At 43.1% G+C, this 12,040-nt stretch overlaps 1 protein-coding gene across 1 annotated transcript in view; it reads right to left on the bottom strand.

The window, feature by feature from the left end:
• Nucleotides 1-4,078: 4,078 nt before the first annotated feature.
• Nucleotides 4,079-12,040, bottom strand: part of CMSS1 (cms1 ribosomal small subunit homolog) — a 59,575-nt gene continuing 51,613 nt past the window's right edge. Inside the window, exons 8-10 of the mRNA XM_040338696.1 lie at nucleotides 8,524-8,611; nucleotides 6,134-6,222; nucleotides 4,079-4,278 (exon numbers count right to left, since the gene is read on the bottom strand). Coding sequence (XP_040194630.1) covers nucleotides 4,195-4,278; nucleotides 6,134-6,222; nucleotides 8,524-8,611 — 261 coding nt within the window. The 3' untranslated portion in view covers nucleotides 4,079-4,194. The remainder of the gene's footprint in view (nucleotides 4,279-6,133; nucleotides 6,223-8,523; nucleotides 8,612-12,040) is intronic.

Below are 12,040 nucleotides of genomic sequence, written 5' to 3'. Positions count from 1 at the left end.
TGCAATGGAGCTGGGTCTTGCAATGGAGCTGGGTCTTGCAATGGAGCTGGGTCCTGCAATGGAGATGGGTCCTGCAATGGAGATGGGTCCTGCAATGGAGATGGGTCCTGTAATGGAGATGGGTCCTGTAATGGAGCTGGGTCCTGTAATGGAGCTGGGTCTTGTAATGGAGCTGGGTCTTGTAATGGAGCTGGGTCTTGTAATGGAGCTGGGTCTTGCAATGGAGCTGGGTCTTGCAATGGAGCTGGGTCTTGCAATGGAGCTGGGTCCTGTAATGGAGCTGGGTCCTGTAATGGAGCTGGGTCCTGTAATGGAGCTGGGTCCTGTAATGGAGCTGGGTCCTGTAATGGAGCTGGGTCTTGTAATGGAGCTGGGTCCTGTAATGGAGATGGGTCTTGTAATGGAGCTGGGTCTTGTAATGGAGCTGGGTCCTGTAATGGAGATGGGTCTTGCAATGGAGCTGGGTCTTGCAATGGAGCTGGGTCTTGCAATGGAGCTGGGTCCTGTAATGGAGCTGGATCCTGTAATGGAGCTGGGTCATGCAATGGAGCTGGGTCCTGTAATGGAGCTGGGTCCTGTAATGGAGCTGGGTCTTGTAATGGAGATGGGTCCTGTAATGGAGATGGGTCTTGTAATGGAGATGGGTCTTGTAATGGAGCTGGGTCTTGCAATGGAGCTGGGTCTTGCAATGGAGCTGGGTCTTGCAATGGAGCTGGGTCTTGCAATGGAGCTGGGTCTTGCAATGGAGCTGGGTCTTGCAATGGAGCTGGGTCTTGCAATGGAGCTGGGTCTTGCAATGGAGCTGGGTCTTGCAATGGAGCTGGGTCCTGCAATGGAGCTGGGTCCTGCAATGGAGATGGGTCCTGCAATGGAGATGGGTCCTGTAATGGAGATGGGTCCTGTAATGGAGATGGGTCCTGTAATGGAGATGGGTCTTGTAATGGAGCTGGGTCTGTGATGTAAAAGTTGTGAGTGTTAAGGGGGGACTGAGGGCACTGATGTAAGGGCTTTCTCACACTTGTGCAGAGATCTATGTTTTTCTGCCCTAGAAAAACACAGGTATCTACAAGGGCAACAGAAAACAATCGTAACGTGCAAGAGAGGCTGTGATGTGAAGGAGTCATCACCAATATGACACTCGGACCTCCGCTGGCTACTGCAAGGGACAGCTTGAGACCATTCTCAGTCAAGCTGTCCCTTGCAGTAGCCAGCGCAGCTTCCAGCGGAGCTCCCACATTGGTCGGCGCGAGCCTATTGCCATCCTCGACTCCAAGCCTTGTTCTGGTTTTTACTTCCTGGTACCGTTCTGACTACACGCCCAGAAAGCCTCAGCTAACACGGGAGCGCACCCACACTGTGCATCGGGGATCCACTGACGGTAGTTTTGGGCTGTTATTAGCTCCATCTGGTCACCTCACCACCTCTATCTGGATGAGTTTCTCCCCCACTTTGCCATCGTAAGCAAAGCACAGCGATCCTACGCGAGTTTCATCCTTTGCAGCACGCCTTCCTGTCATCTGGCGTCCTGCACGCTGCTTAAGGTATTATCCACTGCTTAGCTATCTGACTGTTATTGTTCCATCCCAACTGCGGAGGAATGCTGGCTGATTATTAATTTCCCATCCTGGCTACGGAGGAATGTTGTGTTACTTTTTAATGTTTCCATGGCAATAAAATTGACATTCACTGATTATTCATTGCCTTGATATTGATGCCCTTATTTATTTCAGCGCTTTATATATGGTCTCTCCGTTTGCACATATTTTCAGGGAAAAATACAATAAATTGGATTTCTTCCCAAGACCTCCTGATCTCTAGCTCCCCTGTCTCCACCTCCCATGCACTCCTCCAGGACTTCTCCTGAGCCTCTCCCATCTTATGTAACTCTCTATCCCAATCTGTCTGACTATCTCCTACTCTTTAAACGGTCCCTGAAAAGCTTTTCAGAGAAGCCTATCCTGCCCCCACCTAATAACTGTACTTTAATTTTCTCCACCAGCTTATCCCCCACAGTTATTACCTTTTGTATTACTTGACCCTCCCGCGCTGTAGCCGTCATTCGGCTACAGCGCGGTCGGCAAGTGGGTAAAGCAAGTGGTGAGGGAAAATCTTTAAACCACCACAATACTGGCCACTTTCACCCCCTTCCTGCCCAGGCCAATTTCAATGAAAATTGTTCGGTCATACAGCACTGTACCCAAAAGACATTTTTAATTTTTTTTTAGAGACAGATAGATCTTTCTTTTCGTAGTAATTAATCACCACTGGGTATTTATTTTTTGCTAGATAAATGAAAAACTACCAAAAACTGTTACTGTCCGGAGTCGCGTAACGTCATTCCCGCGCGTGCGCATGGGAGCCTCCAGTCATGGCATGACCCCTTTAGAAACGGCACGATCTGCCCTTTCTAAAGCGTGCATGCGCCGTAGACATCGGTGCGCGGCTTTTTTGTAAATATTTCCCAAACTGTTTAGGATATATTTCAAGCACCTACAGGTAAGCCTTAATATGGGATTACCTGTAGGTAAAAGTGGTTGTACAAGGTGTACAACCACTTTAAGGTTTTGAGGTGGACGTTTGGCAACTCGAACCTTTAGCTCCATCCACATATTTTCTATGGAATTAAAGGTCTGGAGACTGGCTAGGCCACTTCAGGACCTTAATGTGCTTCTTTTTGAGCCACTCCTTTGTTGCCTTGGCCATGTGTTTTGGATCATTGTCATGCTGGAATACCCATCCACAACCCATTTTCAAAGCCCTGGCTGAGGGAAGGAGGTTCTCACCCAAGATTTGGCGGTACATGGTCCCGTCAATTGTCCCTTTGATGCAGTGAAGTTGTCCTGTACCCTTAGCAGAAAAACACCCCCAAAGCATAATGATTCCACCTATATGCTTGACATTGGAGATGGTGTTCTTGGGGTCAAAAGCAGCATTCCTCCTCCTCCAAACACGGCGATTTGAGTTGATGCCAAAGACCACAACACTTTCACCCAGTTCTCTTAATCATTCAGATGTTTATTAGCAAACTTCAGACGGGCCTCTACATGTGCTTTCGTGAGCAGGGGGGCCTTGCGGGTGCTGCAGGGTTTCAGTCCTTCATGGCATAGTGTGTTACCAATTGTTTTCATGGTGACTATGGTCCCAGCTCATTATGCCTTTGTCTTGCAGGTCTTTGTTTTTTTTTCTGCCTGGGTTTACAGCCACTTTAATGTTACTTTATTAAAGAAGACCTGATGGGTTTTACTTCCTCTTTGTTACTACTTTGTTGCTACTAGCCCATTATGTGTCACTTACCTGAAACCCTGTTCGCGCGGGAGCCACCAGTCATGGCATGCTCTCCTTTAGAAACGGCACGATCGCCATTTCTAAAGGTTTCTACAGTGCGGCTGCGCCATTATGTACGGCGCATGCACCGTAGACATCTGCGCCTGTATCTTTTGTAAATATCTCCTAAACCGTGGAAATTTAGGAGATATTTCGAGTACCTACAGGTAAGCCTTAATCTAGGCTTACCTGTAGGTAAAAATGGTTGTAAAGGGTTTACAACCACTTTAAAGAGCGACTAAGCGTAATTCCAGCTAATCTTCGGTAGTCTCAAATTTATGCTGCATCTCCCTTCTTTTTCTGAAATCATGGCTAAGGTATTCCCCAACCCACCTCCCGATATAATACTAGAGGACAAAAGGGTCACTGAAGTTCTACCTTCTTAATCACCTCTCCACCCCCATCCTCTGACTGGAAAATAAAGTAGAAGGAACACACTGATGAGGTCATCCCTCTGCTTTTCCCTTCCATAAGCTAGTTCAGTGTTAGGAAGATGAACGCTGTCCATGTCACGGTTGTCTGAAAGTGATGCCCCTCCTTTTCCCAGTCTGAGTGCTGCTGTACTGAGGATCCCAGAAGGTCGATATCAATACAGATTTAGGTAAATATTCTACTTTCCTATAAAATATATTAACAGATTTTAAATGAATACATAACTGAATTAAATGGTGTTTTGATAATATATGATCTTATTCCAACTTTATGTTTCACAGTAATTTCAGAAAGCTACAAAATGACCACTTCAACATTAAAGACATGCTTAAAATAGGACTGATTTATTAATAAATCTCGGCACGTACATTTCACAGATATGTGCACAAATATTCACTCTAAAATAGATGTGTTATAAAAGAAAATTCTATTGAGGAGTTAGAACAATGCAATCTTCACAGACCCCCCTCTGCCTGCAGCAATGACACCTGACTCCAGGAGTTCCACCATCTCCTTCTTCACCTGCAAAGAAAACAGATCACGTGTTACTGCTGTCCAAGTCTACAGAACGTTTCAACTGAAACAGGCTGAATGTGGAGCTACCCTCAATAACCCAACTGCTGCTGTCACTCCATAGTGATGGTGGTTAGTGGTTAGATCAGTGGTTCTTAACCTTGTTGGAGGTACTAAACCCCACCAGTTTCATATGCGCAATCACCGAACCCTTCTTAATTGGAAAAATAAAATATGATTTTGCGTGTGATGGGCATAGTGGCTGCGTGTGATGGGCACAGTGGCTGCATGTGATGGGCACAGTGGCTGCGTGTGATGGGCACAATGGCGACAATTGATGGCACAGAGACTGCATGTGATGGCATAGTAAGGCTGCAATTTATATATATATATTTTTTGCTAGTCAGAGAAGGCTCATTTAAAATAACATAAAAACATTTTTTTTATCTGCCATTTTATATTAATAAAATCCAGCCATTTAATTATATGCTCTTAACAGGTTCTACTTACTTTTAAACAAGTTCAGTAGTCATTTTTAGCACACTGTCTGCTAGGTTCAAATTCCACTAGTCAGGCAGGCTCCTCGAGACTAGTCCTTGCCTCTCTAGCTCGCCACAGGCAGCACCGACACACAGCTCTCTGCGCAGCGCTCCGAGTCCCCCCCTTCCGGCCGTGAGAGGAGTGATGTCACGCCGCTGGAAGGGACAAAGAGACTCCTTCATAGGGGGAGTGAACAGGCTGCAGCAGACAGGAAAGGGATGCAGGAGTGCACTCGGCACACAATTTGTACAGTGCCGCTGGCCGCGCTGGCGGGCGTGGCAGAGCTTCACCTGCGGCTGCACCCCCCCCTCCTATACGAAATGGTATCACCCAGGGCACCCGTCCGCCCCTGCCTTGTACCGGCGGCCCTGTGTGACCTCCGCCGAACCCCCGAGACTCACTCACAGAACCCCTGGGGTTCGATCGAACACAGGTCAAGAACCACTGGGTTAGATAATGAAAGCAATTTTTTTTTAACTCACTGAAAAGGTGGACACAGACACATTCTTCTCCAACTAATCCAAAGTTATATACTAGCTGTGTATGATTTAGTAGTTTAAAGGACCATTTTGAGGTGTGAATGTGCTAATGAATTCCGACTCATTAGAAGAGCAAAATGTTGGCCTTTCATGTGGTAGAAGAGAAGCTGCAAGTGAGAAATACTTGTGGAATCAAGTAGAAATGTCAGTTTTTTGCAGGTGCTATACTGAAACGGCAAAATTTGAGGTGATAGTGACCAAAATGCCCTAAACCAGTGATGGCGGACCCTTGGCACTCCAGATGTTTTGGAACTATATTTCCCATGATGCTCAACTACACTGCAGAGTGCATGAGCATCATGGGAAATGTAGTTCCAAACCCTCTGGAGTTCAAATTTTGCCATCACTGTCCTGGACCATCAGCGCTAAATGCCAGATCTTTTATTGCTGACCATGAATATGCATGGCCAAATCTGAAAAAATATTTGCCCCTAACAAGCAGGGCTCACTGATTCCTCCTGTATTGATTTGTATTGTAACTGTACTCTCTGGCCCCCATGTTGTAAAGCGATGCGTAAACTGTTGGAACGATATAAATCCTGAATAAAAATAATAATAATAATAATGGCTTGAATATGCGTAAACCACTGTGCCACTGCTTCCGTGATCACAAAACAACCTCAAGAAAATCCAAAAGAATATGGTTCCTGGTGCATACTGCTTTGTCCTATTACACTATTACCCTACTGATGAATACTCAGGTGAAAAAACAAGTAAGAATGCTAACCCTTGCAAATGTCATGAAAATATAATTAAGCAAAAAAGCATATAAAACATATCTGTACCTCCGGAATATCCACCATCCTCCGTAGCTTCTGATCCCTCCAGTTCCAATCTAACACAATGTATTTCAGAGACTGCAAACTAAGACCCTCTAAGAACAGAGACAAGAGTGTTAATATGCATATAATAACTGCACAGCTCACTGAAGGATAAATGTACTAATCCTAAAGTACACCACCCTACCCAACCTCACATGTATACTCAACATGTAATGGAACCCATTATGGTTTATTTTTTTTCAGTCTAAGAACATTTTTAGTCCTCATGCACACAGGATATTACATTTTTTGTGACGCTGTTACGAGAAAAATTGTGGAGTTTTTATAGGCCTACAATATATAAATGCACAGCATTTAAGAATGCAATAGGAATGTATTTTTTTTAATTTTGCATTCAGAAGTACATTTACATTTATATTTTAAATATATTTTCAAAAAACATTCTTAATATATTTTTCCCAAATATATTGACATATACTTGAAATACTATAATTTTGGCCATATTAAATTTATTTCAATATATGTGTGAATATATTATTGAATATCATTTGAAATATATTTTGGAATGCAAATATATTCATAAATATATGTTAAATGTACTTCTGAATGCATTTAGCAATATATATTTTGCAGCCATAAATATACTGCAAAGTGCATTTTGCAATGCATTGTGAATGTATTCAGAAATGTATGTTAAATGTACTTCTGAATGCATTTAGCAATATATTTCTGAATATATTCACACTGCATTCCAAAATGCACTTTGCAATATATTTATGGCTGCAAAAACTATATTGCTAAATGCATTCAGAAGTACATTTAACATATATTTATGAATATATTTGCAGCATATTTCACAATGCATATATTGAATATGGCCAAAATTGTAGTATTTCAAATATATGTCACTATATTTGGAAAAAATATATTAAGAATGTTTTTTTTAAATATATTTAAAATATATTTTTCTTCCACGTGGGTTACTCTGAACACTTTTTATTCCTGGCAGGAAAAAGCAGCTTAAAAACGTAAGAGCAATATATTATTATTATTATTTTTTCAACATCACTCCATGGCTGTACAATGTTTAGATCCTGCCAGGAAAATTTTCTTTGTGCTTGCCACAACTGTGCAGCAAATCTTCTATGGGGCTATCTACAAAGTGTTTCCTGAGAGACACCATAGAAATCTATACTGATAAACTGTACAGGTGTGGCCAGAACAAAGCATTTTTTAATCAGTAGGATGTACATGGTTTGCCGTGGAATGAGGGTAAGTATGCATATGGGCAGGGAAGGGTGTGGTACTTTGAGGGCAAAAAGATCAGTATACTTTAAAAGTGCATTTTTCAATGCGGGGCTACATGAACGATATCATTTTTTTATGATCGTACACTGTTTGATGGACTATTTTGTGTTACGATATACAGTTACATTAACAACTAATTACATTTTAATGGTTTAGTGTAGTTGAGATACAGATCAATCAAGAATAGCCATTGACAGTAAAATTACCATACAGAGATGATACAGGAGGAACAAATTATCATATTTATGGTCTTCGTGTAAACTTACACATCTTCATATTTCCCCCCTAAATCACATGTATTGTGTTTATATAAAGCATATCTCCCGGCTATTTATTGGCATGGTCAGCAGCGATAGGGCACTTAAGCCATTCTGTAATATGTTCTATCCTAAATTTCCCTTGCCCTCCAGGAGTTAGATGCCCACCCATAGCTCAACGGCAGACATGTGTTGGATTGTGTTGTGTTTTTTTGTGCATTAGGTCAGTTCTTGGTTATTTTTTTATTTTCTAAATAGGTTCCTTTAAGCTAGCGCATTGTTGGTTCACTTACCTTTTCCTTCGATTTCCCTTCTAAATGTTTTTTTCTTTGTCTGAATTTCTCACTTCCTCACTTCCTGTTCCTCCTCAGTAAGCTTGCCCCCATCATCTGAGCCGTTCTGGCTGGGGGTTAGTCAGCGTGCTTGCCCCCTCCCTTGGGACTACATCCCTGCAGGGAGACGCTGTGAACACAGCATCTACCCGCAGGGATATAGTCCCAAAGGGAGGCGTCGAGCACACTGACTAACCCTCAGCCAGAACAGCTCAGATGATGGGGGCAAGCTTTACTGAGTAAGAACAGGAAGTGAGAAATTCAGACAAAAAAAAAAAACATTTAGAAGGGAACAACAATGCACTAGCTTAATGGAACCTATTTAGAAAATAAAAAACAAACCTTTGCAACCCCTTTAAAACATCATTATTGGAAGTATTAAATATTGGCATGTTATATCTTAAACAAGGTTTCTTTCTTTATCAGCACATGTATGGGCATCCAAGGACTAGAAATCCGTTATAAAAAAAAAAAAAAAAAAATCAGGATTACCCACCTTGTTCTATTAGAGCTTTAATCCTTCCCGGTGTTCCTATTCCAAGATGAATAATGTTTTTTTCCAGCAGTTGCATCTGATCTTTAATCTGCAATGAGACAGAAGAAAATAGATGACTGTGGTTTATAGATCTGTTAGAAGCAGGGCCAGATTAAGAACATCATGGGCCTGGTGCTGAGGATTTTGGTGGGGCCTTTTAGGCTGCATTCACACCTCAGCGACAAGTAACGCCGCGTACGCGGCGTATTTTGCCGCGAATAGTGTAACTTTTTTTTTACAAATCTTTCCTATTGCTTTGTATGGCCGAACGCCAATGCTGCCTGAAAAAAAGGGTCCGGGACTTTTTTTCATGCCGCAGGTGTACGAGCGGCCGGCGTCAGGTGTTTTGTCGCGGAGGTGTGAATGGGATGTAATAAATAATAAATAAATGCGTGGGAATGACATGAACGCAGCCCAGCCAAGGCAAGTGACCAAAGGCACAGAACCCAGAAGGAAGACCGGGTGAAGATGGAAGTGCCCGGGCCCCGCCTGATTCATCGCAGCACTGGAGGGCTCAGTCTGAAAATTGAAGTGTACACTAATGTGCTAATATGCTGTGCATACTTGTACGTTGTGGCATAACCTACCCCAGGGCCTCTAAAAAGTAGTAATGTCAGGAAAGTTTACTACCGCTTTATTATCACAGGATCCCAGGAGCCTCTCATGGGGCCCCCTACTGACCCGGTGGACGGTGGCCCTTGGGCAGTGCCTAAGTGCACAGTTGCCAACATTTAAAAAATATTTTCAGGGCCACTTTTTTATATAAGTGCTATATTTACCTGAGATCCCCGATGTTCCTCTATACATCATAGTAGTAATCACAAAATTAAATGAGTACTAATAATGGGGCAGAACAAATATGAGAACTGATATTTCCTTTAGTTGAACTAACAAAAGTGTGTCCATTCTAGAGCTGGTAACATTGAGGATATTCAGTATAATTTTAAAGAACTGTTTTTGTGGGTAAGCGACATAGGGGAGGAGTATGGACGGTATATAAGTGGGAAGTATGTGCAGGTGAGGGAGAGGAATGTGGAGGGTCTAACAGTGGGCACTATGTAGAGGAGAGAAGTACAAAGGGTACGGAAAAAAGCACTATGTACAGGAGAGGAGTGTGAAGGGTATGACAATGGGCAGTATGTACAGGAAGAGTGAGGGGGTATGACAGAGGGTAGTACGTACCAGAGAGAAGTGTGGAGGGTATGATGGGGCAGTATGTACAGGAGAGGAGTGTGGAGGGTATGACAGTGGGCAGTATGTACAGGAGAGGAATGTAGACGGTATGATAGTGGGCTCTATGTATAGGAGAGGAGTGTGGAGGGTATGACAGTGAACACTATGTATAGGAGAGGAGTGTGGAGGGTATGACAGTGAGCAGTATGTAAAGGAGAGGAGTGTGGAGGGTGCGACAGTGGGCACTAAGTACAGGAGAGAAGTGTATGACAGCAGGCACTATGTACAGGAGAGGAGTGTGAAGGGTATGACAGTGGGCACTATGTACAGGAGAGGAGTGTGTAGGGTATGCCAGTGGGTACTATGTATAGGAGAGAAGTGTGGAGAGTATGACAGTGGGCACTATGTACAGGAGAGGAGTGTGGAGAGTATGACAGTGAGCACTATGTACAGGAGTGGAAGAATGTTTAGGGACTGAGTAGTGGTTAAGCGGGTCATACATGGATTGAAATTACGCCAATTATGCAGAGACCAGCCATAGTCAATCTATGTATGGGCTAGCTGGTTTTACACAAGTCAATCTATTAATCAACTTGAGTACAACCAGCCTGTTTTTTTTTTCTTAAAACAATCAGTGCTGCCAGCTAAAGTTAGCAACACTGATCATTGTACGCACTGGCAGAACACAATGACACTGCAGGAGTGATTCCCCCATCCACAGGTCAGCAGGTGAGAGGGTGTGTGGGGACAGGCTGGGGAGAGATACTAGTCAGTGGCTGGGTAGGCACTGGTAGTATCAGAGCCAAATACACACAGGTTACATACGCCACGATTGTTAGAGCGAGAACAATAATTCTAGTACTAGACCTCCTCTGTAACTCTAAACATGTAACCTAAAAAAAATGTAAAGCATCGCTTAGGATACCAAAAAAAATTGTGCTAACTTAAAGCGGATGTGCCACGGGAAAAATATATTAAAAGCCAGCAGCTACAAATACTGCAGCTGCTGACTTTTAATATAAGGACACTTACCTGTCCTGGAGTCCAGCGGTGATCGCAGCAGATGACGAGCCGATCGCTCGTCACCCTGCTGCTCCCCCCTCCATCCTCGGTGAGGGAACCAGGAAGTGAAGCGCTCCGGCTTCACTGCCCGGTTCCCTACGGCGCATGCGCGAGTCGCGCTGCGCCCGCCGATTGGCTCCCGCTGTGTGCTGGGAGCCGAGTGTTCCCAGCATACAACGGGGGGACGGACGGGAAGGAAGGAAAAAACCCGTCCTTTGCCCGTATCGTAGGGCCGGAAGTGGGTGCAGATACCTGTCTGTAGACAGGTATCTGCACCCCACTCCCCCCTGAAAGGTGTCAAATGTGACACCGGAGGGGGGGAGGGTTCCGATCAGCGGGACTCCACTTTAGAGTGGAGATCCGCTTTAACTAACTAACTGTTTTTTTAATGAATGAAACATTTTTTTCCAAAAAAACATGTTTGAAAAATTGCTGCGCAAATACCGTGCTAGAGCTGCACAATTAATGCAGAGTTTGCTGATTCTTTCATATAACAAGTGGAGAGACTTTCAGCTGTCAAAAAAAAATATCTGGGCAGTCTGCCAAGTTTTTAACAGGAAACATTGTAACTGACACTTCCTTCTTAGATCAAAGAGATACACTTCTGTGTGTAAAGAACAAATCTGGGCAGTCTGCGAAGTTTGTAAACAAAATGAAACATTGTAACTAACATTGTAACTAAATTTAACCACTTAAAGTCCAACACTTGTTTCTTAAGTTAGAAAGCAATATTATTTGCTAGAAAATTACTTGGAACCGCCAAACATTATATATATTTTAGCAGAGACTCTAGGGAATACAATGGCTATTGCTGCAATATGTTATGTCACACTGCATTTTCCCACTTCAATGAATAATAAAAACCATAAAAACAAAACAGTGAAGTTAGCCCATTTTTTTGTTTTTTTTTTGTTTTAATGTGAAAGATGATGTTACGCCACAACAATCGTGAGAGAATCGTGATCTATCTTCTAAGCAAAAAAATTGCAATTCTCATTTTAGCCAGAATCGTGCAGCTCTGTACCCTGCAACATAAAAAGTGCAAAGACCACCATAGAGTAATTTTCTAGCAAAAAACAAATGATGATTTTTACATGTAGTAGAGAAGTGTCAGAATTGGCCTGGGTGGCAAGGGGTTAATTACCATGAGTAATATACAAATAATTATTATAAGCCCTGTGATCCTATCAGTCTGCTGTAGTGTGTCAGCTTGTATTTATATTGGCCTCTCTGAATGTAGCTT

Source organism: Rana temporaria, chromosome 2, assembly GCF_905171775.1.
Source record: "Rana temporaria chromosome 2, aRanTem1.1, whole genome shotgun sequence".
In the NCBI taxonomy this organism is placed as follows: domain Eukaryota; kingdom Metazoa; phylum Chordata; class Amphibia; order Anura; family Ranidae; genus Rana; species Rana temporaria.
The sequence above is the reverse complement of the archived record's forward strand: the minus strand, read 5'-3'. Positions and strand labels throughout refer to the sequence as shown.